General features: G+C 50.9%; 1 protein-coding gene and 1 pseudogene across 1 annotated transcript; one reads left to right on the forward strand and one right to left on the reverse strand.

Moving 5' to 3' along the window:
- Window positions 1–24,830, forward strand: part of LOC136303663 (uncharacterized) — a 265,948-nt pseudogene that overhangs the window by 222,063 nt on the left and 19,055 nt on the right.
- Window positions 970–14,356, reverse strand: LOC136303673 (spermatogenesis-associated protein 16-like). The gene is made up of 14 exons (XM_066207263.1): window positions 14,234–14,356; window positions 13,957–14,037; window positions 11,918–12,151; window positions 11,706–11,712; window positions 11,357–11,520; window positions 9,363–9,508; window positions 8,607–8,696; window positions 8,016–8,100; window positions 7,178–7,325; window positions 6,662–6,802; window positions 6,308–6,420; window positions 4,155–4,319; window positions 2,885–2,962; window positions 970–1,213 (listed from the first exon to the last, which is right to left on the reverse strand). Exons 1-14 carry the CDS (start codon window positions 14,354–14,356, stop codon window positions 1,007–1,009), a joined length of 1,782 nt encoding a protein of 593 aa, XP_066063360.1. The 3' UTR covers window positions 970–1,006.

The following is a 24,830-nucleotide window of genomic DNA, read 5'->3' on the forward strand; positions in this document are numbered from 1 at the left end:
AAGGCATTACAGCATTGTGTGGCAAAAGCTGACAGGCCAAAAAACCCTTATAATGTGTTGTAATTAGGAAATAGTTTGGCTCCTGATTGTGATGGCAATAATTATAACATCTGTACTGTCTCACCCTTCACACGAGACTGAAAATGGAATAAAAGTTTTTAAAACGCCTCTCAGCTGCCCCATCTCTGGGTCAGAGAAGGGATAATGTGACAAAATCCTCTGCCCAGCTTAGGATGGAGGGGTCCCCGTGTCCAGAGCTGCTCCGGCCAGCAGGACAGGACTGAGCGTGGACACAGGATATGCCCAGAGCACAAGGCTGGTGTTGCTGGTAATGTTAAATTAAATACAGCCTAGTAAGATTTCACACAACTGAATAAAATCTAAATTGAAACTCGTACAACTCACATTTTATACCGTTCAGTACCGTTTACTACAACTGACATTTAAACAAATGCAGCTTAAAAGTTTACAACATCAATTGCAATTTAAATTGAAATTCATACAACTTAAAATTAATACAAGCAAATCTAACTTACTGGAATGTAAGCCTTATTTCATATAACTTAAAGTTAATGCAAGTAAATACTATTTAAATTTAAACTGATACAACTTAGTTTTATGCAATTAAACAATAGTTAATAGAATTTAAATTCACATAACCTAAAGTTAATGCAACTAAATACTGTTCAATACCATTGAAAGCAATACAACTTAAATTTACACAACTAAATACAGTTTAATACAATAGCAATTTAAACTTATCCAATTTAAAATTACTACAAGTAAATACAAATGAATGCAATCTGAATTTAAATTTGCAAACTAAAGTTAATGCCACTAAATAATACGTAATACCACTTAAATTTAAAATACAAGTTATATTTATACAGTTAAATATAATTGACTACAGTTTAAATTTACATTAATACAACTTCAAGTTAATACAATGTAAAATGAGATTGCCATCTATCAGATTGGTATCAACAGCTACAAAATGCCTACAAAGTCAACTTTTTGCAAAAACTATGCGTCTTTTTTTGGGCCCTGTGGCCAAGCTTTCTGGGTTGGGAATGAACATGTTTGTATTTTTCAGCCTCAAATATTTCTGTCCCTTTGGAGTCCAGTCGATGTTTTCCCTTCCGGGTATTTGCACGTGTGGGGTGCTTAAGAAATACTCTTCTCCCTCCCTCAGGTACTCTTCGATTAGTGCCACCTGCAATCCCAAAGAAGTGGTGTCACAAGCAAGTCCATTCGCTTCCACAAAAACTTTAAAAGCCACTGCAGTTTGTTTGTTTCAAAACTGACAGCACTTAGAAACAGAAATACACAGGGGCTCCTCTTGGACAACTGGTGGCAGCAGTGATACCCGAGTTTGTCGTTATTTTTGTTTTCTCCATTTCTGTTTGGATTCAATTCCTTCATTGCTGTGGAACAGACTCCCTTCACACAGAGCTCTGCTCTACAGACCCTGCATCGTGGGAGGATCTAAAGAATCAATCTGCCCCTTGCATTTAAAGCTGAAATAATTAAAAGTAAAAATAAAAAAACTCCTGCTCTGCCATGCTGACAGGCATTCAGTGAAGTGTGGCTTCTTCAGGCACAGCACAAAGCAAATCAGTCTGAGTGTGGCTTCCTCTTGTACAGATCCATGTCCTGAGCTGTCCCCAAAGTGTCCTCAGCCCTGGCCTGGCCTGGAGCTGTGCCAGATGCTCTGGCCGTGCTTTGGGTCAGCCAGGGGGTGTGTTTTTGACAGAGGTAAGCAGGAAAGTTTCTGCACCGTTCCATCTGCTGCCCTGGGGCACCCAGGGCTCAAAGAGTCTGGGAGAGAAGCTCTGCCTCCTCCTCCTCCTCCTCCTCCTGGTGCCCATGGAGCTGCCCAGGGGGACCTGTTCAGGGGATGGGCTGCACATTGCACCGTGCACGAGGCCACGGGAAAGGGTTTTCTGCTGTGCTGCTGAAGCTCGAGGGGCACCTGTGCCTGGGCTTTGGCTCCTTTGCTGCCAAAAGATCCACTGCCACAGGAGCACGGGGAGCTTGGGGCTCTCCAAAGAGCCTCGTGGGGCGGCTCTGCTGTGATGTGCTCGGCACAGAAACGTGCAGAGGAGCAGAGCGAGCGTTTCTGATGCCAGCCTTGTCTTGAAGACGTTGAAAGAAAAGCCTTGGAAGTCCTCAGCTAGTATATGGGAAGTCTGGGGAAGACTGATCCCATAGTGCTTGACCCTATTAACCACAACCACCGAGCCCGCAGGACCCTTCAGCCAGAGACCAAATTAAAGTGTCTGCACGACTTTCCTCCTCTGTTAAACGTGCCTGTTCTGTTTTGGGGGCAGTGCTGGTCTCTGCATGAGCACCAAGGGCAGAAAGAGGAAGGAAAATGGGTCCCAGGTGGTGGGTGGGGTGTGGAGTGAGGGCAAAGGGGACACCAGAACAGCAGCAGGATTTACGGCAGCTCCTTTAGGGCCATCCAGCAGCGTCTGCGCTGCTGGGGATGCCACCAGCAAGCAGCAGAGGAATGATGTCCCTACCCGGAACTGCTGTTTGGCACGGTCTGCCTGTGCTTTTCATATATATAGAACAGGAGTGGGCTCCAGCCCCCCGAATTAGAACTGATCTGGCACATCAGGTGCTGACATGACTGCGCTGCTGCTGGTGCCGCGGCAGCGATGGTGTTTGCACGGCAGGGATGCAGCCGGACCCTCACTGGCTCCCAGGCGAATCAGACACGTCTCCCTACGGCTGCTGCCTGAGCCCAGGCATGGGTCAGGATTCACCTGCTCTGGTTTCACCTGCTCTGGTTTCACCCTGGCACCTCCTGTCTTTTCTGCCGTTTGAACAGACCAGGCTCAGGGACATTTCCTGCCCTTTGCTGCAGGCTGTTTGTTACCTTCTGTATTTTAGCCCACGCACGCTCTCCAGGTCCTCCTGCCAGGATGTCCACGGCGTCTGCCATCAGTGACTGCAGCTGTGGCACCGGGACACAAACAATCAGTGTGGAATTCACAGAGAAATCATTTCTCTGAACACACAAAGTAAACCCGAATTCAAATCCTTGAATGATGATTTTGCGACTCATTTTTCACACACTGAGCGCGGCCAACTCATCTTTGTTTCAGCCCTTGCACTGCATTCTTGTAGATTTGAAATACCTTTATTGCCTCTACTCTTAATTCAGAGACAGAGAGACACGGGTTGGATCCAGGGTGTCCTGCCCTTTAACATCAGTGTTTAGGAACAAACTGGGGAAAACTGGTACTTGAGACCTGTGCTGTTGGTGCTCTCTAAAAAAATTATCTTCCAAAACGTTGGGTTAAGTTAAAGGGAATCCAAACGAAAAGTTTTTGGAGTCTCTTCACAAGCATTTTACTTGTGACAAAGAATTAAGATCTACTGGCACCGTGTCTGTAGGTACCAGCATCCCTGGGTGTGCTCAAGGCAGAAGGCTTGAGGCATCCCTTCAGGGGAGGTGAGGAGACACCACCTGGCCACTGATCCACAGCAAGGAGATGCTCCCCCCTCCTCTTTTTTCCCAACCCCCTTGGAAACCATCCCTTTTGGCCTCGTTGGCTGCAGCACTCATCCCACTGCTGGCTCTTGCTGGAGCTGGGTTGGGTCTGCCAAGGGCCCAGTCCGTGTTTCTCAACAGCCTGACGGATTCTTCACCTCTGCAGCAAGTCTGACAAATTACCAGGAGCTGGCAGACAGGTTTGTTCCCAGACAGGGAGCATGTCTGTTAGATGCACCCAGCACAGAAAATCAGTTTTCCCTCCTTTCCCCCCCCTCCTTCTCAGCTGTACCCCAGTTCAGGCTGTTTTGCTGCAGGTGCCTTCTGAGGTGTCAGAGGTGTCAAGGCAGCATGAGCTGAGTCATTGCTATCATGTTTCCAGACCAATTTGGAGAGGTTTTGGGGGCAGAGAAGGGATTTTCAATAGACAGTGACAGGTGGGTCCTGGTGGTTCTGTCAGTCACCCTTGCAGGTGATCAGCTCCTCCTCTGTCAAAGCACTGCAGGAGGATTTGAGAACCCTTTCAGGTCCCTACATTGGAGAAAGGACTTCCAGAGCACATGGCAACAGCACAGAACTCTGCCCTGGCCCTTCCTGCTCTCCCTCTCTCAGCCTGCAGAGGCCAAAACAAGTGTTGGAAATCAAAACCTACCAGCTGGCCATCCTCCTGAGAGACTCTCTGCAGGTAGGGAACAGTGGCCAGCTCAGCCATGGCCTGGGTCATCACCTGGGCGTGTTCCTCCCCTCTCTGCAGGTGGCTGAGCAGGCTGGCATGGTGGAACTTCTCGATGGCCCGTGTACAGGGGCCACGCTCATCCTGTGTGCCCAGAAAAAAGAGAAGGTGAGAGGAGAGGCACAGGGAGCACCCTGATCCTTGGTGTCCTGTGCCTCCAGGCTTCTCATCTGTGTTGGCTGGTCCTGCTGTCAGCAGTGAGCCAGCCAGCGCCTTTCAGACCATGCTGCTGGGACAGCCTTCAGAGAGGCAGCAAAAAGACTTTCTTGCCACGAGCTCTCTAGGAAGACTAGGAAAATAAAGATGTCATGGTGATAGATGGGAAGGGGAGACAGCAGATAACAAACACCAACACAATTTTCTCCTTTGGAACGGGTTTTTCCATCACCCCCTCCACTGAATGTCACCTGACTTTCCTGGACGGCTTTTCCAGCCTCGGGAAAGCATGCAGGCTGTCAGCTCATGGTTTGGGTGCAGACCAATCCATGGTTTCAAAGACAGACCCTGGAGGAACTGAAACCTGCAGAGGTGGTCTCTGGCCTCCAGGCAGCAGGACCATGGCCGGTTTGGAGCATGTTCCAGCTTTCCTTTCCTATCTCAGCCACAACAGAGTGTGTATAAATGATGTTCCGAACTCCAGGCTGTGTGGCTGCAAAACCAGGGGGGCAGAATTGACTTCTCTTAAGTGGTGCCATGGTTGAATGAGCTTGGGTTCAGCACAGAGTGGGTTTGGTCAAAACCAGCCTGAGCAGAACAAATTAGATCGCATGTTTGCATCCACAAATGAGGAAGAGGGCAGCAGAAAGAAGTGTTTGTTCTGTTAAACCCCAAATATATTATTTTTTTCTATCCAAGTAAGTGGTAGTGCTTGAGTCTGTAGCTGAAGTTTGGCCATTTTTAATTTAGCTGATGTGTGATGGAAATAATGTGGAATCATGTTTGTGGCTTGAAGACAATTGTGGAATACTTTAAAGGAAACAAAAGTGGCCCAAAAATCTCTGTCAGGGCCATAAAGAGATGTCAGTCCCCATCAGCAGAGCAGCTCTGGCTCTGTGCCCATCTCTGTTGCCAGGTTGGACTGGCACTGCCATCTGCTCATGGGTCAGAGGTTTGGTCTTGCTGGGATCACTGAACGCTCTGAAAGCTGAAGGGAACGGGAATGTGTTTCCTCTGACTATGGACATGGACCTGGCAGCTGTTTGTTCCAACTCAGTGACTCTCTCTTCTCCCCTGGGGCTTTCCTCCTCTCCGTGGCAGCCCCCACACTGATCCCTGAGGCTGGTTATGAACCCCTGGTTCAGCCCAGTTCCCTGTCCTGGCTGCTGTGGACGTGGCACCAGGGCAGCCCCTGCCCGGACCCCGGGGCTGCTGTGCCAACCTCCTTGGGGAAAAGGTCAGTTGGCTGCTGCCTTCTGTGCTGCTGGGGTCTCACCTGGCTTTTCTGCGAGGGCACTTGTGCTGCAGCAAGAACATTTAAATGTCAGAGGGGAGGTGTAAAGCTAGTGGAAAATACTGCTCTGCGGGAGCAGTGTAAATTCCTACAGTGGGGACTGGCTTGGGCAGCCCTAAGGCAGCACTCTGCTCTCATCTCTGACAGGATGCGTTCCTTTTCCCTGTGCCCTGGGAAGCAGACCTCTCTGCTCATCTCTGCTCGAACTGTGTGGTCCTGTTCCTCCAAATCCATTTACAGAAGAGGGGAGTCGTGGGGAATGCAAAACCTGCCTGATTTCAAAGTTTTTTCTCTTCCTGTTACTCTTTTGAGACTGCAGTAGTGGCAATAGAGGAATCTCATCTCCAAAAGCAAAGAGAGAATTGGGAGGGGTCAAAAATTTAAAAATTGCAGTTTTTCTGGGGCTTTCAGAAAGACCAGGCTTTTCTTGTGTTTCCAGTGTCCAACCCACACTCTGTTTGTAGGTGCAGCTTCTTGAAGTGCATCCAAGGGAATGCCCCCAGCAGGAACAGATCCTCTCCAGGGAGCATTTCCAGACCCTGGAGGAGCATGAGCAGCAGGAATTCCTCCCCAAAAGCACATGTCCCTCCCACACACCACATAACCGGAATGGGATATTCACCTTTATCTTGGTGCTTCCGATAAAAGCCAAGGCTGCCATGATCCTTTCCTCAGTGCTCCGCCAAAAGGTGTCGGCTTCTTCCTCCGTGCTGGGACTGAAAGTTATTTTCTGGCCTAGGAAATGAAATCACAGAGCCACAGAGGCTTCGTTCATTCATCTCCATTTTCTTTAGGGGATCTGGCAGAATGTTGGATGAACTGCAGGAGGAGCGAAGAGGATGGGAAGAGCTGCCTGGGCTGTCAGGGCTGCTGCCACTGATGGAAATGGGTCCTGAGACACCCCTCACGACCTGATCTAGTAAGGACTGTGGGGGTCCCCCCTGAGCCAGGCCAGTTCTTCAGCAAGTTGGCACACCTGGAAAGACTGGCAGTTTTCGAGTTACAAACTTTTCCACGGTTTTACCAATCTCTCTGTTTCTGAAGCCAAGAGTCAGTAAGTACTGCTGGCCAGAGTGAGATTCAGCCTTCTCTGGCAACAGGTGAATTCCATAAGGATCTGCGTAGGGAAAGGAAAATAATTTCCACTGTCATATTTCTTTACAGCTGTAAGAGAAGTTACTTTTATGCAGGAAAGAAAAGGGAAGTCTAAGAAGGAGTGAAATGGTCTCCAGAAACCTTGCCAAAACACAGATGACAAAACCAACACATCCAGCTCTCACTGGGCTTTGAATCTTTGGGCTCTGCACCTGTCTGCATCAACAGTTTAAATTTTGCTGATGCCTGAGATAAATATATTCAGCCCAATTCCCCAGAGCAGCAGAAGTGTTTGAAGGCCAAGCAGCTCAAACTCTCCAACTGCCTCCAACCCTTTTGAATTCGGCTGCACAAACAGAATCCACAGTGCTTAAGGGCAGCTGAAACCTGCTGTTACCTGTAAATATGTGCTGCACATAATCAGGGTACTTCTCAGCAAAGGTTTTGTTGGCCTCCTTTATCTTGTCAGCCTTGTCCTCTTTCTCAAAAGGTGTGTACAGAGCAGAAAAAGAGTCTTCTCCACTGAGGGCTTCTTGAATCATAGCCTAAAAATGGGCAAAGAAATGATAGGTTTCACCTTGGGTAAAGGCTAGTGAAAAAAACCCAAACAAAACAACCAGGTGGTTTGGGTGGAGACTCCATGAGCCTCCATCTTCAAGCAGGAGACAGGGACAAGAGAAACTGTCGTTCAGATGGAGAGAAAAAATGATTCTGTGCTCTCTGAAAGCCTCATCATGAAGCCTTACGAAAAAAGGACACAGTCTCGAGGGAAATACAGGTTGGGTATTAGGAAAAAAGCTTTTCATGGAAAGAATAATAAAGGACTGGAGTCACCATCCGTGGGTGTGTTTAAAAAAAGACCGGACGTGGCACTCAGTGCCGTAGCCTAGCTGAGGTGTTGGGGCATGGGTTGGACTCGGTGATCTTGAAGGTCTCTTCCAACCCAGTCATTCTGTGATTCTGTGAACTCTGTGAAATGCCTCCAGCAGCCGTATCCAGCATTGTTGTGTCAGGGGAGGTTTAGGTTGGATATTAGCAACAAGTTCTTCCCCCGGAGGCTGTTTGGGCACCGGAACAGGCTCCCTGGGGAAGTGGTCACAGCACCAAGCCTGACAGAGCTCCAGGAGCAGCTGGACAATACTCCCAGGGACAGGGTGTGACTCTTGGGAACCAGGAGCTGGTCTGGGCGATCCTTGCGGGTCCCTCCCAGCTTGGCCCAGGCTGTCAGGTGTTACCTGCCAGTACAGCTGCAGGAGGTCACTGGTCTGCAGCCCCGCGCCGTCGGCCAGGACGTACAGACACTGCGCCACCATGGCGCTCCTGGGGACAAAGCAGAGAGTGGAGGAGACAGCCACAGGAGGGGACAGCCACAGGAGGGGACAGCCACAGGAGGGGACAGCCACAGGAGGGGACAGCCAGAGGGGACAGCCACAGGAGGGGACAGCCACAGGAGGGGACAGCCACAGGAGGGGACAGCCACAGGAGGGGCTCTGTGGCCAGGCTGAAAGGAGGTCCTGCTCAAAGAGTGTCAGCTGAGCTGAACACCAAAGCTCACACAGAACTCCCAGTCCTTGCCCAACTTTTAGACAAACATCAGCAAACGCATTTTTAAGCTCACCAAATTCTGCCAGAAAACAGTTGGGATTATTCACATTAATGTGAACTGGGGGGGCTGGAGCTCTGCTCTGCTGCCCCTGAGATCACACACGCAAAGCCAGGGCGAGGCTCCCAGAGATTTGGGAAAAGCCTGGCTCCTAGAGGATGTGTCACTGCTGCAAGGAAAGGGATGCAGAGGAGCCCTGTGGAAGCCCGAGCAGCAGAAGTACCTGGCGGCCTCTGAGTATCTGTGCAGGCAGCGAAAGCAAGCGGCTTGGCGCAGGTGATTGCAGAAGTGAGAGGGGTTCTGAATGATGCTCCTTGGGGAGAGAACAGGGATGGACAGGGTGAGACTGGGGTTTCTCAAAAGCTCCTGAGAATCAAGCGGTGCCTGAGGCAGACACTGTGTGCCTCAGCTCAGTGCTGCATCTCAAGCGTCAGGGGAACTCCCTCTCTCTTCCTCTCTCTCCAGCTGTGCTCAATGAAGAAAACATTACTAAAAAATGTCACTTAAAGGTTCATTTCACTGTGGTTTTATCCTAAATGCAATTTCATTAGAGGTTTGCGTATTGCTCCAGAAAAAAATGTTCCGGGGGTAATAGTCTCTCTTGCCTTTGGCATGTAAGTAACATAAACAAAACTGCTACAGCACCAGCTCTTGTTAACCCCCAGCTCCCCTGACAGGAGCAGCCGGTGTCTGGCCCATCTCCCCGGCAGCACTGTGCATCTGGAATGCATCAGAAGGTGAACCTGAGGTATTCTGAAATACTCTCTGTCCAAGGCAGAGGTGCAACGTGGGCAAAACTTGACCCTTCAACAGAGATGATCAGTCCGATCCGAACACCAGTGCCACGTGTAAGGTGTGTTTGCTTGATTCCTCTTTTCTCACTATCACACTGGTTCTTTCCGCACAGCATGTATTCCTAGGCTTAGCTTCAATTTGGATTTCAGTCTCAGCAGTGGATCTAATCTGTATCTCCTCTCACCTGTGTGCATGATGCAGAGCAAGGTCAGGCTGCCCCAGTTTTAAGTAGCAGATGACGAGCATTGACTCGATCCAACTGGAAAGCCTGGAAATATCATCTGGAGAGCACTTCAAGGGATCCTCTGGAGCGAAGCCTTTGCTGCAAAGCTGCACATGAAACAAAACCGTGATTTCCAAATATTAAAATACACCTTTTGCTGGGTGGAAATGCTTTTTGTCACTGATCAGTGGAGAAAACTGACGTCTAATAGACTCTGCCTTTAACTAAAGTCAGCCTTACAAAAATCAGCACAGAGGACAGGAGCATCTTTCAGGGATGTTCTGGGGTTTTTGTTTCTGAGGAGAGCTGGATTTAGAGACTGCTGAGGTGTTGGAGTCCTAGAAACTTAGAATTTGGGGTTTTAGTGTATGGTAATACATGTGAGTCAAGATGGAGGATTTTGGCTGTTGTCTTTGTCCTTCTTCACCTTCTTCTTCCTTCTTCTTCATGGGTTTAGGTGGTTTTCTGTAATTGGGTGAAAAAGGTCTACATTGCAGGCCCTGAGTGGTCATTATTGGATCAAAACCATAAATAATATAGTGTCACCTTGGTACTAGGTAATTATCATTTAAAAGGCCTCGGAAGGAGTTAGAAGCACTCCATTGTACCTCGTTTTCCTGGCGTGCTAGTTGTGCCTCACAGTGTGTGAGCCTGTAAATACTGTAAATTGATAAGATATAATGAACAGTCCAAGTCCACACTCAGTCCTTCGTTTCCCATGTATTCATCCTGACCTTGGCAAGAGAAAAAAGAAGCCTAAACCCTTACACTGAGGAGCACCAGCCCTACAATTCTGTGATGTCCCAATCCCTCTGTCTGCAATCCCAGGGATTAATTCCTTCATCCATTTTCCTGGTGTGTTCATTCGCCAGCTTTTCCTCATAGGAGGAGACAAAGTCCTCCTCTCTTCTTAAGTGACCCGTGGTGCTGCCTCTACCACAGCTCATATCAGAATACAGGGGGCAAAAAAGCCCTTAAGGAAGATGACACTTTGTCATTTTACTCACTGACTGCTATAGTATTTATTGATTAAGAAATTACTTCACTATTGCAGGGAAAAAAAAATTAAGAATAGGATATTTTCTTGTGAACTGGGAATCTCTAATATTTGACAAATGTTTTCGAATCAAATTTGGCAGAACAGTGCTAAAGAAACATGCAGTGCCCTGCTCAGAGTTTCAAGTGCCTGGCTGAAGGGATTGCAGTCAGAGTGGAGAGAAAACATTCGCTGAGGCAGAGTGAAAACTCCCCAGTTATTGAGAGGGCATTTGTTGCTAATAGAGCTAAGATTAAAAAGAGAAGCTTTTTTTTTTCCCCCTCACTCTATGGGACTTCAATTTCCTCCACACATTAATACAGTTAATAACTGGAGAAAAGTATGAAATCACCTGACATTCTTTAGTTCAGCCCAACACTTCCCCCCTTCTGTGGCTTATTTATAACCCCAGTTTTCAGGATTTCTCCCCAGTCCCAGGCACTCCAGGCTGCTGCTCCTGGTTCCCTTTGCTATTCCTGCCCCAGGGAGAGCGGGGACAGCCCTGGCTTTGCCCTGCAGGTCACACCCGTGCCCCAGCCGTGGCTTTGCCGTGGGGTCACAGCCCTTTAGCCCCGTACTGGGGGAGCTGACAGTGGTCAGAAAATAGATTTTAGGCTCCAGGCAGTGCCTCGAAGCCTGTGGGAGAGCCAAGGACAAAACTCTCTCAGTCTGGCCTGGGAAATCGTGAGGAGGAACCCGAAACAATCCCTGTAGATATCCTCCTCCTGACACCTGGTGTTTTCCCAACTTATTCACTGGTAGAGACGTTAGCAAAAAGGTGGTGCCCTAAAGGAGCGATCCTATTCATTGTACCCAAACACTGTAAAAAAGAACCTGTCCTTCAATCAACTTTGCTATAGTGCCCTCTGAAGAAGTCGGAGTTCTACACGAGCCGTCCTGAATCGCACCGATACCGTACCTCCAGCGCCGCGGAGAACTTGGCGGCGGCTGCTGCGAACTCCCCTTGCCGGCACCGGGCGCTGCCTTCCCGCAGGGCCGCCTGGAGCCCCGCGCCAGCGCCGAGCCCGCGGCTGTCCTCCCGGGCTTGGCCAGGAGCCCGAGCTGCTGCTGCTGGCACCGCTGCTGCTGGCACCACTGCTGGCACCGCTGCTGCTGGCACCGCCGCTGGCACCGCTGCTGGCACCGCCGCTGGCACCGCTGCTGGCACCGCTGCTGGCACTGCTGCTGGCACCGCTGCTGCTGGCACCGCCGCTGGCACCGCTGCTGCTGGCACCGCTGCTGGCACCGCTGCTGGCAACGCCACTGGCACCGCAGCTGGCACCGCTGCTGCTGGCACCGCCGCTGGCACCGCTGCTGGCACAGCTGCTGGCACCGCCACTGGCACCGCTGCTGGCACCGCCGCTGGCACCGCCGCTGGCACCGCCGCTGGCCCTGCTGCTGCTGGCACCGCCGCTGGCACCGCCGCTGGCACCGCTGCTGGCACCGCCGCTGGCACCGCTACCGGCACTGCCGGCGCCACCGGCTCGCCGGAGCCGAACTCCGTGTCCGCCTCGTCAGCGCAGATCAGCTCCGCTTCTATTTCCCGGAGCCCGGCGGGAGGGATGTGAAGCGGCGAGCCCGGGAATGTCCCTGTGCCGCTCTCTGCCCGTGTTTCTGCTCTCGTCCCGGACGCTTTCCCATGGCTTCTTGCTTTTCGTTTGCGTCTCGCTCTGTCTGCGCCGCTCCGGGGTCGTTCTTTGTGTTCTTTTGCCTCCTGCCACGCCTGCAGGAGAGGGAGCGGGTGGTGAGGGGAGAATCGTGGGGTTTAAATTCATTGCAGAGAATCCCGGAATGGTTTGGGTTGGAAGGGACATCAAGGATCATCTCATTCCATCTCCCTTCTGCTATCCCAGGCTGCTCCGAGCCCCGTCCAACACGGCCTGGGGCACTTGCAGGGCTCGGGGGCAGCCACAGCTTCTCCGGCCTCAGCACCCCCACAGCCCAGAGTTTCTCCCTAATATCCAATCTACATCTATTTCAGCTTAAAGCCGCTCCCCCTTGTCCCTGTCACAGCTTGCCTGCCTTTGTGAAATGTCCCAGGAGAGCTTCCTTTTGTTTCCAGAAGTGATTTCTGAAAATGCTTTACCATGGATTTTAGCACCAAACAAGATGACATGAAGGGGCAATGTGTTAAACGAAGAAAAGAAAAAAGAATGAAATGAAATGCAAGTGTCTGGGGAAAAAAAAAAAAAAAGTCTTCTCATAGTCTGGAATGGAGATCTAATGTTCCTTCTCTGCTTTATCCTGCTAAGAGGACGGCAGAGGTATTCCGTCCTATTCCAAAGTACCATCTGAAATGCCTCTTCTGCTCCCAACAAGAATGCGTGTTCATTCATGGAGCACCGATTTCAAAATCTGCTGAAACATATGAAATCTATTTCTACTCTGAGCACATTGCTTGTGCTGTGACTGTAAGAAATAAAATCCAAGTTTCTAAACTCAGTTAAAGAATTCTACTGTAAAGTGCCTTCTCTCAGTTAAAATACCGGTTCCCTTGTTATCTCGTACCTATTGAAGGGTTTCTTTTGTTAAATACCGTTTACCCCATACCGGCCTTTTTCCCGGTTAAAGGCTACTTATCGCATTATCTAGTACCTATTGAAAGGTCTGCTTTGTTAAATACTGTTTACCCCATACCCATTGTTATTGTAATGCTTTCCCTGTTCAATGCTATTTACCTCAAAGTCTCTTCCCTTAGAACTGTATTCTTCCCCGCCGAGTGCCCATCCCTGCCCTGCCGCTTCCCCTGCCGCTTCTCTCCCCCGCCCTGGCCCTGCTGCCTCTGCCGCTTCCTGCCCTGCCGCCTCCCGCATGGCCACCAATGGCACCACCCGGTATGTAAATGAAGAAGACTCCCATGGACCTCAGCACCCAGAAGGAGAAGAAAAAAACCCCTAAAAACAATGAGCCAACATGAAACCAAGGGCCAAGGTTAAAACCACTCTGGGTCGGCAGAACCATAGAGCACCTCAGTAATCAGAGCTGGATTCCACCTCGTCACCATAACTTTAACAGCACTCGACCAGACCGGCATCTCTAGACCAGGAGACCAATGCCGTTTTTCCCGGAGTTTCGTCCAAAAAATTTTCACGGGAACGGAAAACCCAGCTCTGCTCTGCGGCAAAGCTGAACGCCTCCTCCCCTGCGTCGTTCACAGCCCCATGAGTCCCCCCCCACCTACAGCGGACCTTAATAAAAGAATTATAAAGGAGCTGGTCTCCTTGCCCGTCCTTATCGGTGACTACAGTGAAATTAAACAGCACCATCAGAGATCAGGTTCCTGTTCTCTTTGTTCGTGTTCCCCGTCAAAGGTGTTGTTAAACCAACCAGACAGAGAAAAGAAGTCTCCTTTGGGGTAAAATGGGCGCCCAGAAATGAGGCACAGAGAAATGAAACCCACTCAGGGCTGGACAGGAGAGCCACGGCCGAGCAGCTTCCCCCTTGCAGGGTTCTTGCAGTTCCCTTCCCGAAGTCCCACCTCAAAAGGGTCCTGAGGCAGCTCGGCACAGCTGTACTCACCTCTGGGGCTCTTGAGGAAGGTTCCTGTTGAAGGAACATGTGGGAAAGGATCTGCTGGCTCAGACCAAGCTCCTGGGCCACCTGGAAGAACACGGGGATGAGCACACTCAGGTTTGCATGGCTGTCCCTGAGGACGCTGGTCCTAAATGGTCCCTAAATGTTTTCCCAGCCTACCCCAGCTCAGGAATTCCAGCTCGGGTCTTCCTCCCCTCCCTGGGAATCCTTTCAACCCCAGAGTTTGAAAATGGAACAAGCAACCTGCAGGAAAATATCTTACCTGATGAGAACACAAGGAGGGAAGTTGTTCAGAGCCCCATCCAGCCTGGCCTGGAACACTTCCAGGGCAACCTCTGTTTGCTCTGGGCAACCTGTGCCAGGGCTTCCCCACCCTCCTCACCATTCCTCCTCCAGGGAGGAATTTCTTCCCCAGGTCCAGTCGATCCCTGCCCTTTCTCAGTTGGAAGCCATTCCCCCTTGTGCTGTCCCTGCAGATCCTTGTCCAAAGTCCCTCCCCAAGTTCCTTTAGGGAACTCTCCCTGAGTTCCTTCAGGGGCTGGAAGGAGCTCTAAGATCTCTCCTGAGCCCTCTTCAGGCAGTGGTCTCAGCTCTCGCAGCCTTTCCCATGGCAGAAGTGCTCCAGCCCCCGGAGCACCCTCTGACCCTCCCTGCGGGCTCCTCTGGGCCACGAGCAATCATCTGGGAGGGGACTGGGAGAAACCCAGCGCGGCGTCTGGGCAGCGCTGAGGCTGGGCTGTAAACTGGGGTGCTGGGGATGCAGCGAAGAGCTGCTCCCTCGTTAGTGCCCGCACTGACGGAGGAGATGTGAGGCCTTGGCATGGCCAGGAGCCCCCGCTCCCTGCCAGGCTCGTCCCCACGGCCAGCACCAAAGCTGCTGCCGGCTCCAGAACAGCCCCGGGAATGCCCCGTTGTTCCCAAAGGGAAGCGGCTGTTCCCCGTGGGACAGCCCAGGCCCACGAGGCCCCTCGGGGCCCGGCACAGGGGGAGCTGCCCCTTCCCCACCCACCTGCCGGGGCTCCATGGCTGTTCTGGCAGCTGCCGGGTTGCAGTTACACACCCGGGGCGGTTGGAGAGCCCTGCCCCGGCCCAACTGCCCCGGCCCAACTGCCCCAGACCCCGCCCAGGCCCGGCCAGCCCGACACTGTTAGGAAAATTAATCCACAAACGCCAGAGGTTTATGTCCAAAAAGGAGACTAAGGAGTCCTTTTACTGTATTCAGATTAAGGGAGAGGCCATGGGGCATTCCCCCTGGGCTCCCTCAAATTTTGGAGGACGCAGCCTCCTGTTTTATCCTCATTTCCCGGCCGCATTTCCCTCTCTCTTTCTCCATTGGCTGAGGTACTTGAGAGTTACAGACTTCCCGGAGTGCCTAATACCTAAAATTCCCCTTTAATGTATAACCCCCCTTTTAATTTTTAATTCTTACGGAATTTATGGGTTTCCCCCATTGTTTCTTTCCTCTTTCAATATCCAGTTTCATTTATCAGCAAACCTACAGTTTGTTTGTAATGGCAAATATCTTCTTTTCCATTCATCAATCAGTGGAATCCTCCCCATTGTTTCTTTCATCTCTCAGTGCTGGTTTTATCTACCAGAAGATCCTCCACTGCTAGTTTGTAAAGACAAGTCTGTCATTCCTCTTGTTATAAATGCATATTAGAAAGTGGGCTTTTCACAAATATTAAAATGACCATTATCTGTATAATTATACTGTATTGTGTTTTATTAATAGAGTTTAGAAAGGTGATGAATGTATTTTCTGATTGTGACATAGGGTGAATAGTAAAAAGACTAGGTTTTTTTTCTCTTTGTAATATCTGAACTGACCAAACCAGAAGATGCAGAGAGAGAAGATCCTTCTACATTGCTGAAATTGATAAGACTGAGACAGTGGTGAAACAAAGGCTACAAGAGAGAGTTCATTGATCTTCTGGTATCAGAAAAACTCCCAGGCACCAACAAGGACTTCTATCTAATAAAATGAGAATTTAGTACAGTGGGGCAAGTTTCGAAGGAAGGGGGGCCAAAAACCAAAAGGACATCTGGACTCAAAAGAATGTTTGAAAAAAAACGCATATGTAAAAGGTTAATCCTTAAAAACAAGGATTTTGAAGGAGTGAGTGTCCTTTTCTGGGGAGGCACCCTCGGCCGAGATACCTTTGCTTTCCTGTCTCCTAAACTGTCTATTTTTTTTTTTTAAATAAAACTTATAAATTTTTCCAAGAGAGCGAAACTCATTTTTTCACACTCTCAACACAGACGGGGCGCACTGGGCAGTGCTCCTGCTCCTCAGCTGCTGCTCGGCAAGGCAGGGATGGCTCCGGGCTCAGCTGCACTGGGGGCACTCAGGAGCTTCCAAACCAACCCCTCCTTCCCCTGCCGGGGTTCCTGCAGTGAAATGTGGGGTTGTGTTTCCTGTCAGGTAAAAAAAAAAAAAAAAAAAACAAAAAAACCAAAAAACCAAAAAGTGACCCATGTAGTTGTTGTGAAATATGTCGAATGAGGCCACGGGACAGTTATGAAAACGAGTTTTAATAAACAAACAGGAAAAAGAGCATGGAAAGAGGCTTTTTGGACAAATATTTTGCATGCTTATACGTGAATAATGTGAGTTTTAAAGTTCTCACAATATAAGTTTTAAGGGTTTTTTTAGGCCTTTAGCATGTAGGATAGAAGAATGCATAAGTATTATTATTTGCTTTGAAACAAAATTATTGTAAGCTTTGAGCTGCTTTGTAGTGAGAGGTTTTGAACTACAGCTTTAAGATATATAAAAGGAGTGGTAACCACTAAATAAAAGAAGGAAGTGAGCTTATCCTAAGCTAAAAAAACTGAGGATCCTGGAAAGGAAAACTGGACCCCATCATCACAGATGCATGATCCTGGGAGGGGAAGCCAAACATCACCATCACTGATGTATGATTCTGGAAAGAGAAAACGGACATCACCATCACTAATTTACAACCTTGGGGTAATAGAAATTCGATGTCACCAATAGGAACTGATCACAATGGGGTATGGAAATCGGACTTCACAAATAGAAACTAGGAGGAAACCACCAAAAAAACCGGCTGAGTAGTGCTTTATGAAGATGGGCAATAAATACCAGCAAAATTCAGCATTCGGGAACCCCCCACTGTACCCAGCACGCTGCTTTGCTCACATTTTATCATTTGAACTAATGAATTGATAAATTGATTGTTGCTCGATATATTGGCTGAGTGAATCTCTTGTTCATTACAATGCAGCCAGGCACTGGGCTGGGCTGGTGCTTCCAATGACCCCAAAGCCCATTTTCCTGTGGGAGCAGCAGCTGTCACTGTGCAATTGGTGGCTGGAAGGGACGTCACCCAGGTCCAAACACTTCTGTCATTGCGGGCCCGGGTTTCAGAGCCGCTGTGCACAATTCTGCCAAAGTTCATCGCAGGCTTTGGGGTCAATCACTTTGGGAACCAAACTCAGAATTGGTAACAGCTCTCATCTTGTCTCCGGCTGGTGTTGGCCAGAATTAGATTTAAGATTTGTTTTAGATTTTCCTGTGAAAGGGCATTTCAGTGTGTTCTGTCTGCAAATATTGCAGGCAAGTGGCTAATTTTATTTAAGCCTTACCTTCAAGCCTGGGAGTTATCTGACTTTAGTGAAAGTCATTTTTAAATGCACCTCAAAGCTTAAATAACTCAAAGCATCTTTCTTCCCAGGCAGAATATAATCAGTCTTTGGTGCAATCTGCCTTAAAGAAATGGAGGATGACCATGGAAAATATCTTGGAAAATATGGATTCGTTCATTTACTCCCATTCTGAATGGCCAGTGGGACAAACCCTGCTGTGATTTGGTGCAGAAACTCAAGTCAGATTTCTTTTGTACCTCTGAACTTGCAGGATGATTTGATTGTTTTTTCAGGAGCTTCATGACAGTAAATAAAAATGAGGTTTGTCTTTTTGGTATAGTGGGGGGGTCTTTTTTATTTATTTATTTTTATTTTTCGAGACTCTTAAATCTTGCACTTTATTAATAGCGGCTACAGTAAAATTAAGATAAATCCTTCATTGCATTGCTCACATGTTAGAAAGTGAGGGTTCATTCCAATTCATTTTATTGCCTGAGCTCTTCTAGTCCAAGTGCTTGAAGCTTGTTTTCGAACGTTGTTGACTTTCTCAGCTTTTGTTAATACTTGTGATTTTATAGCGAAATGTTCTTGGGCGGGATTTTGCAGGATTCTGGAATCTGCTATTTAGTCTTGGGGTTTTTAATGCTGGGTCAGAACTGAACTCGGCATTTTGGGAGGGGACCTGTCAAACCCAGCGGGGCCGGGACCCGTGGGGCTGTGAGGGGTCCCTGGGCAGGACCTGCCCGAGGGGCACCGCCTGCAGGGGTCGTGGAGGATGTGGGAATCATTTGTTGTGTCGGCTCTTTTGCATGTTCCACCTCTGGAGCTGGGTGGGCTTCTGGGGTTCTGCTTGTTAGTTTGTTTCTTTTGTTGCTGGTGGTTATAGTTTGGGGTTTTTATGGGGTTTTTTGTTGTTATTATTTTTAACTAACATCTTTTCTGTTTTATGATTAGCAGAAACCCTTCCGTGCCTGTTGGCAGCCAGATCTAGGGTGAAAGGAGGTGGAAGTTGGTGCAGAGGAGCTGTAACGTCACTACAGAACTCAGTGGACAAGTCTCATGTCACAGAAAGTGAGGCAGGTCCCAGGTGGTCACTGAGACAAAGGGCCGGGGGTGGGGGAGATGGGCAGAGTTCTCCATCCCGTCTTGGGCCATGAGGAACTGTTTCTCCATGGGTCCTTAGGATATCCTTAGGATACCCTGGATCGGTGTCAGCTGCACAATGCTGTTCTCACCCCTTCAAAATGGGCATTGGAACCTTCATCTCACGTCCTCGAACCTCTCTAATTAGCTGTACAAGTCTTAAAGACTTGACAAAGGGCTGGGAAGGTAACGACTCATTAGGCCTTTCTTCCTTTGAATGAGCCCTGGGGTGGATTTGGTGTCCTGAGTCCAGGATCCTCAGATCCTGACAGGAGACAGCAGCAGTCCCTCAAGAAATCCAAGTCAGAAGAAAAACCCGAAGAGCCTTGGAGCCTTAAGAGTTGCCACTGAAAGCCCTTTCTGATGTAGCCTCCCCAGGGCCTCGTTACAGCTGGGAATTGGAGGCTGTGATTGCAGGCAGAGGCACTGGGCACTGGCTCTGGTGCTGAGCAAACCCTTTGTTTGAGGGAGCGGAAGGGCCAAGGCCTGAATCTTGCTCCCTGGGACGGGCGATCCTGTCCCTCCCAGAGCCCAGGGCTCTCCCTGGAGCAGCCTGGGCTGTGCTGGGCCATGCCCAGGGAAGGACAGCAGTGTCACGGTGCCCAGCGTCCCCAGGGCCGCAAGGACACAGCCCCAGTGCCCCAAGGACAACCTGTCTCCTCACAGACCTCACTGGGGCAGACGACTGCCATGGCCAAGGGCACCAAGAGCTCAGGCACTTGCAAAGCTCTTGGGGAAGGACCCTCTGGGCAGGCAAGGACAGGGAGTCCTCTTTCCTCATCCTCCTCATCCTCTCTCAAGCCCTCAGCCCAGCCCTGATTGCTCTCTCACCACTGGCCCGGGTTTGGCTTCCCTTGCCCTGCCTGTGGCCTTTCTGAGCCGTGGTAATCCTGCCCAGGCCAGCAGTGCCATCGAATGAGTCTCTCCCTTCCCTGAGCTGCGCTGGCCTTCTGCTCCTCACACTGTCATCCAAGGGATCCCACCAGAGGCAGAGATTTTTTACACGGAGGGTGGTGAAAGCAAGGAACCGGCTGCCCAGGGAGGGGCTGGATGCCTCATCCTTGCAAACATCCAGAGCCACGCTGGACGGGGCTTTGAGCAGCTCGCCCTGGTTGGAGATGTTCCTGCCCATGGCAGCTGGTTGGGCTCGATGGCCTTTAAAGGTCCTTCCCCACCCAACCCATCCTATGATTCCATCATTCCATGATCCCCTTAGCAACTGTGCTTCAGGATGAGCCATCCTCACCCATCCCAGCTCTCAGGAGGGACCTTGAGTGCAGGGGGACCTTGGCACCCTCAGAGATTTTGCCAATGTAAACATCCTGACAATTTCCCCTAATCCCTGAACTCCTAGGCTGAGACTTCAGGAATGTAGTCAAAACAAAGAGGTCTCAACCTAAGGAGACAAATTCAAACCAGATGGATTTTGGAGACCCAATTCTGCATTAATGCAGACGTATTTAGCTCATCAGCCTGGCTTCAAGGAGATTCTTCAGAGTCTAGAGCCGTGCCATGGACAAGCCCAATCCCTCCCAGAGGAAGGCTGACATGCCCACAGGAGCCCCAGTGCCCACTTGTGCCAGAGCTCCAGGATGGGCGAGAGTCCCTCAGCAGGACCTTCTATTCCTGGACACCTCCTGGTGCTTCCTCTGCCCTTCCCAGCATCTCTCAAACCCCTGGGAGCTTTGCTTTTGGTTTCATCCCTACATCCTGGGGCGAGGTGTGCTAAATCCCTGCTTTGCAACTTGCCCCGTTTCCATCTCTTGTTTGCTGCCTCTCTGTCCTGGAGTTGTGCCTGTTGAGCCAGGCAGCCTCGGGAGAAGGATGCCTATTTCATGGGGATTTGGAGGCATCCTTCTTGTCCTGGCAGGAGGCTTTCCTGCAGGACCTCTTAAGATTTCCTGAGCTCCTTCAGCCTTCAGACCTGCCTTTGCCATGGCACCTCTTGTGTCCCAGCACATCAAATTCTTCTCCTCTGCAGTGCCCTGGCCCACGCTCTGCTGCTGGCCTTGCTCACTGCCTTTTGGCACCTGAGACCCCACCATTTCATTGTCGGGACAGCCAAGGGGGACACTGCTGAGCCCATTCCTGACCAGCTCCTCCCTGTTGGTCAGCTCCAAGTCCCAGTGAGAATCACCTTTCTTAGCCCACCCAAGAAGTTGTCCAAAACTCCTTCAGGCCGTTGGCACCCCATTGCTTTGCCTGGCCAGGGAATGCCAGGACAATTACAGTCCTCCATAGGAACCTGCTCCTTTTCCTGGGGACGTGGGACCACCTCTGGCATTTGTGCCTGGGTATTTACCTGGGACCAGCTCACTCCTGCCCTCTGTGCTCATTAATTCCCATGGCAGCTGAGAGAACACACTCACACACAGGTGTCTGGTCTGGGCACACACGTACAGAGGCAAGAGGAAACTCACCTGCTGTGGCTCAGTGGAAGGTATGGGATGGGAACTGGGTGTTCCTCCAACGCTGGGAACGCAAACCCAGGATGAGATGCCTCCATTGGTGGGAGGGTTAGGGTTGGGGTTAGGGTTATCCCTCGCATCTGGTGGGAGGCAGAGAGAGGGGAAAGGCAGTCTGGGCTGGGAGTACACAGGAGAGCTCCCTCGGAGCCAAGGCTTGGCAGCCCCTGCCATGGTGAGTGTCTGCCTGCAGGGCAGTGCAGCTGCCTGGAATGATGTCCCAGAGCTGGCACAGCCCCCAGCCTGCAGCCTCCCTGCTGCCCTGCCGGAGGCACGGGGTGTGTGGGCTCCCTGGGCATGGCTGCAGGCTGGGAAGCTTCGTGTGCCACCAGCGGTGCCCAGGCAGGAGAGGGGGCTTCTGGTTTCAGGAGGGTCTCTGTGGGTCAGGTCTTCTCCCAGCTCTACATCACCTCCAGGACATTGCTGAGGGCACTTTGCAAGGGAAAGATCAAGGGAGGGATCACTATAAAGATAAGGAGCTTCCCTGAGTCTGTGATTTCAATTTCATACTCTTGGGGAATCGGGAAAATGCAAAAGGAGCTCTCCTTGAACAAGTGACTGAGAACCCCGAGCTGTGACTTGGAGTGACCAGCAGGTCTGATTGAAGACTCTGAAAGTGCCTTCAGCAGCTGCTCTGCTGACAGAAGCACAAGCATCACCTCTGCTGGACCCACCGGGTTGTTGTGCCCTGCCCTTTCCCGCCTGCAAACAGGGAGATGTGTCCAGCCAGCCCTCTGCCAACAGGCAGGTTTCTGGAGGGCCACGGTGAGTGCAGGGATGTTGTGCTGGACTCTCTGAGTGCTGACAGAGGGAAAAAACAAAAAGCTTCCCTAGAGTAAAAACCCCAGGCAGCAGAGATCACGGAATGAGGGGAAACTGTGACCAGAAATGCTGTGTGGGGGAGACTTCAAAGAACTCCGTGTGACTCCCTCCAAGGCTCTCTGGCACTGCCTCATCTGTTTTGTCACTCTAGGCCTTCCACATACCATCAAAACAGACAATGGAGCTCAGAGCAAACAGCTCAGAGCAAACCCATCACTTCTTACAGCAGCGGGGCGTGTCTCACCATACAGCCATTCCACACTCGCCCACAGGGCAAGCTATTGCCCATAAGACCTTGAAAACCGTGCTTGAGAAACAAAGAAAGGCAGAACTGGAGCGCCCTCACAACAGACTAACCAAGGCCTTATACATTCTCAATTCTTTAAATCGTGATGATACAGGACAAACGGCAGGTGAGAGGCAGAGCTCCTTTGACACAAAGCCTCATCCCAAAGCTCCTGTGATGATAAAGGACTTACTGATTGGAGAATGGACTTCTTGACATGGGGAGAGGTTATGCCTGTGTCTCCACAGGCCACCGAGTTAAATGGATTCCCTCAGCGTGTGTGCGGCCTTTTGTCTCACCCTCCCGATTCTATGTGCACATAGTTACAAGGTTGTATGCCTGTGTTAGGTTTTGAAAGGTTGCTATAGTTCTGACTGTTACCACTGTTATTAATGTCTTAGAAGCTGTTTGGGTTTTTCCTAGCAGGCTTCTGTTAATAGTTATTCTTGTTACCACTATTGTTAACGTCTTAGAAATTGTTTGGGTTTTTCTTAGCAGGTTTTTGTTGCTTAATTAAAAAAGAGGGGGGAGACGAAGGCTTTAGTTTATAACTGTAGAAGTGTTTAAGGTTTGTTCTCATGGGAAGGCCCCGTGGGAAAGGCACAGCTGCAGGCTGCATGGTTGGAAATCGCTTGAAGGATGAGAGGCAGCCGGGAGTGAGGCTGGAGAGACGCGTGGACAGAGCAGGACGGTGACCGGATGGTGGAACCTGCGGGCAGCAGCACTGCAGCTGGGCCAGCCAGCAGGTGCCTTCCTTCTGCTCACTTCTGTTGGGTCTCAGTCTAGTTTCAGTTATGTCAGGTACAGAGAAAGGTACATAAAGGGGGAGATTTCTACAATCAGGTGATCTCCTTCGGGGGTCTGTGTCGCTTTGCCTTGTTACACAGACTACTGAAGAACTGTTATTCCTTTTCCCATCTCTTTGCCTGAAAGCCCCTGAATTTCAAAGTTAGGATAATTTGCAGAGAAGGGGGTCACATTCTCTATTTCAAAGGAGGTTCCCGCCTCCTGTGGCAGACTCCTGTCTTTCAAACAGGGACAAGTGCCACGTCCATTCTTTCTTTAACACGTTCATGGATGGGGACTCCACCCCCTCCCTGGGCAGACGATTCCAGTGCCCAATCACTCTTTCAATGAAGAATCTTTTCCTGATGTCCAACCTCAACTTTCCCTGGCACAGCCTTAGGCTGTGTCCTCTCCTTCTGCCAGTGGTTGCCTGGGAGCAGAGCCCAACCCCCACCTGGCTGCAGTCACCTGGCAGGGAGTTGTAGAGTGTGATGAGGTCTCCCCTGAGCCTCCTCTTCTCCAGGACGAACAACCCCAGCTCCCTCAGCCGTTCCTCACAGGGTTTGTGCTCCAAGCCCCTCACCAGCCTCATTGCCCTTCTCTGGACACACTCGAGCACCTCAATGTCCATCCTAAACTGAGACACCCTGAACTGGACACAGCACTCAGTGTCCATCCTAAACTGAGACACCGTGAACTGGACACAGCACTCAGTGTCCATCCTAAACTGAGACACCGTGAACTGGACACAGCACTCAGTGTCCATCCCAAAGTGAGACACCCTGAACTGGACACAGCACTCAGTGTCCATCCTAAACTGAGACACCCTGAACTGGACACAGCACTCAGTGTCCATCCTAAACTGAGACACCCTGAACTGGACACAGCACTCGAGGTGTGGCCTCACCAGTGCCAAGCACAGGGGAAAATGGTCCCTTGCGTGCAGGAGGTTCTGTCAGGTCACAGGGGAACCTTGGTGCCGTGTTGGCCCAGAGCCTCACAGGGCTCTCCTGAGCTCCACGAGGCCCCTCTGTGTCACACTCTGCAGCCTTGGTGCCATGAGGTGCCATAACCTCACTCTGCTCTCCCGGGCTCCCTCTGGCCCTTCTGTGTCCCAAGGGACACTTGGTTCCATCAGTCTCCACTGTGTCACAAAGCTCTCCTGGCTCCCACGGGGCCCAGCGGTGTCACACGGGGGCCTGGGTTCCACCCTGAGCTCTGGCAGCTCCCCGTGGCCCCGGGGCTCCGCGAGGCCCAGCTCTGCCAGGGCTGACACCTGCTTCAGAGAGGTTCCATCCCGTCCCTCGGCTCTCCTGGGCTCCCTCAGGCCCCGCGGTGTCACACCAGCCCCCGGCCCCCCGCGGTGTCCCCAGGCCCCTCGGTGCCATCAGGGGGTGGCTCAGAGCTGCTGCCCCCTCAGCGGCTGGGGGCGAGGCCACAGGGACAGCGTGCAGACAGTGCCACCAGCCCTGGTGTCCCGGTGTCCCCACGCCTGGGCCTGTCCCTGACACGCTCCGGGCGTGGATCCCCCCGCTGAGCACTCAGGCGACAGCGGCGACACCGGTGCTACGGCAAGGCCACGCCCCCTTCTGCTTTGGCCCCACCCCTTCCACTCTGCTGCCTCTGAATTGGCTGCCGGCCTGTTGGCCCCGCCCCTCCAGTGTTCCCATGGCAATGGCAACACTTCCTCATTAGCATAACCCCCTTCCTCATTAGCATAACCCCCTTCCTCATTAGCATAAACC

The sequence above is a fragment of the Chamaea fasciata genome, unplaced genomic scaffold (assembly GCF_029207755.1).
Source record: "Chamaea fasciata isolate MVZ Bird 193981 ecotype frontalis unplaced genomic scaffold, bChaFas1.0.hap1 SCAF_40, whole genome shotgun sequence".
Taxonomy (NCBI): domain Eukaryota; kingdom Metazoa; phylum Chordata; class Aves; order Passeriformes; family Sylviidae; genus Chamaea; species Chamaea fasciata.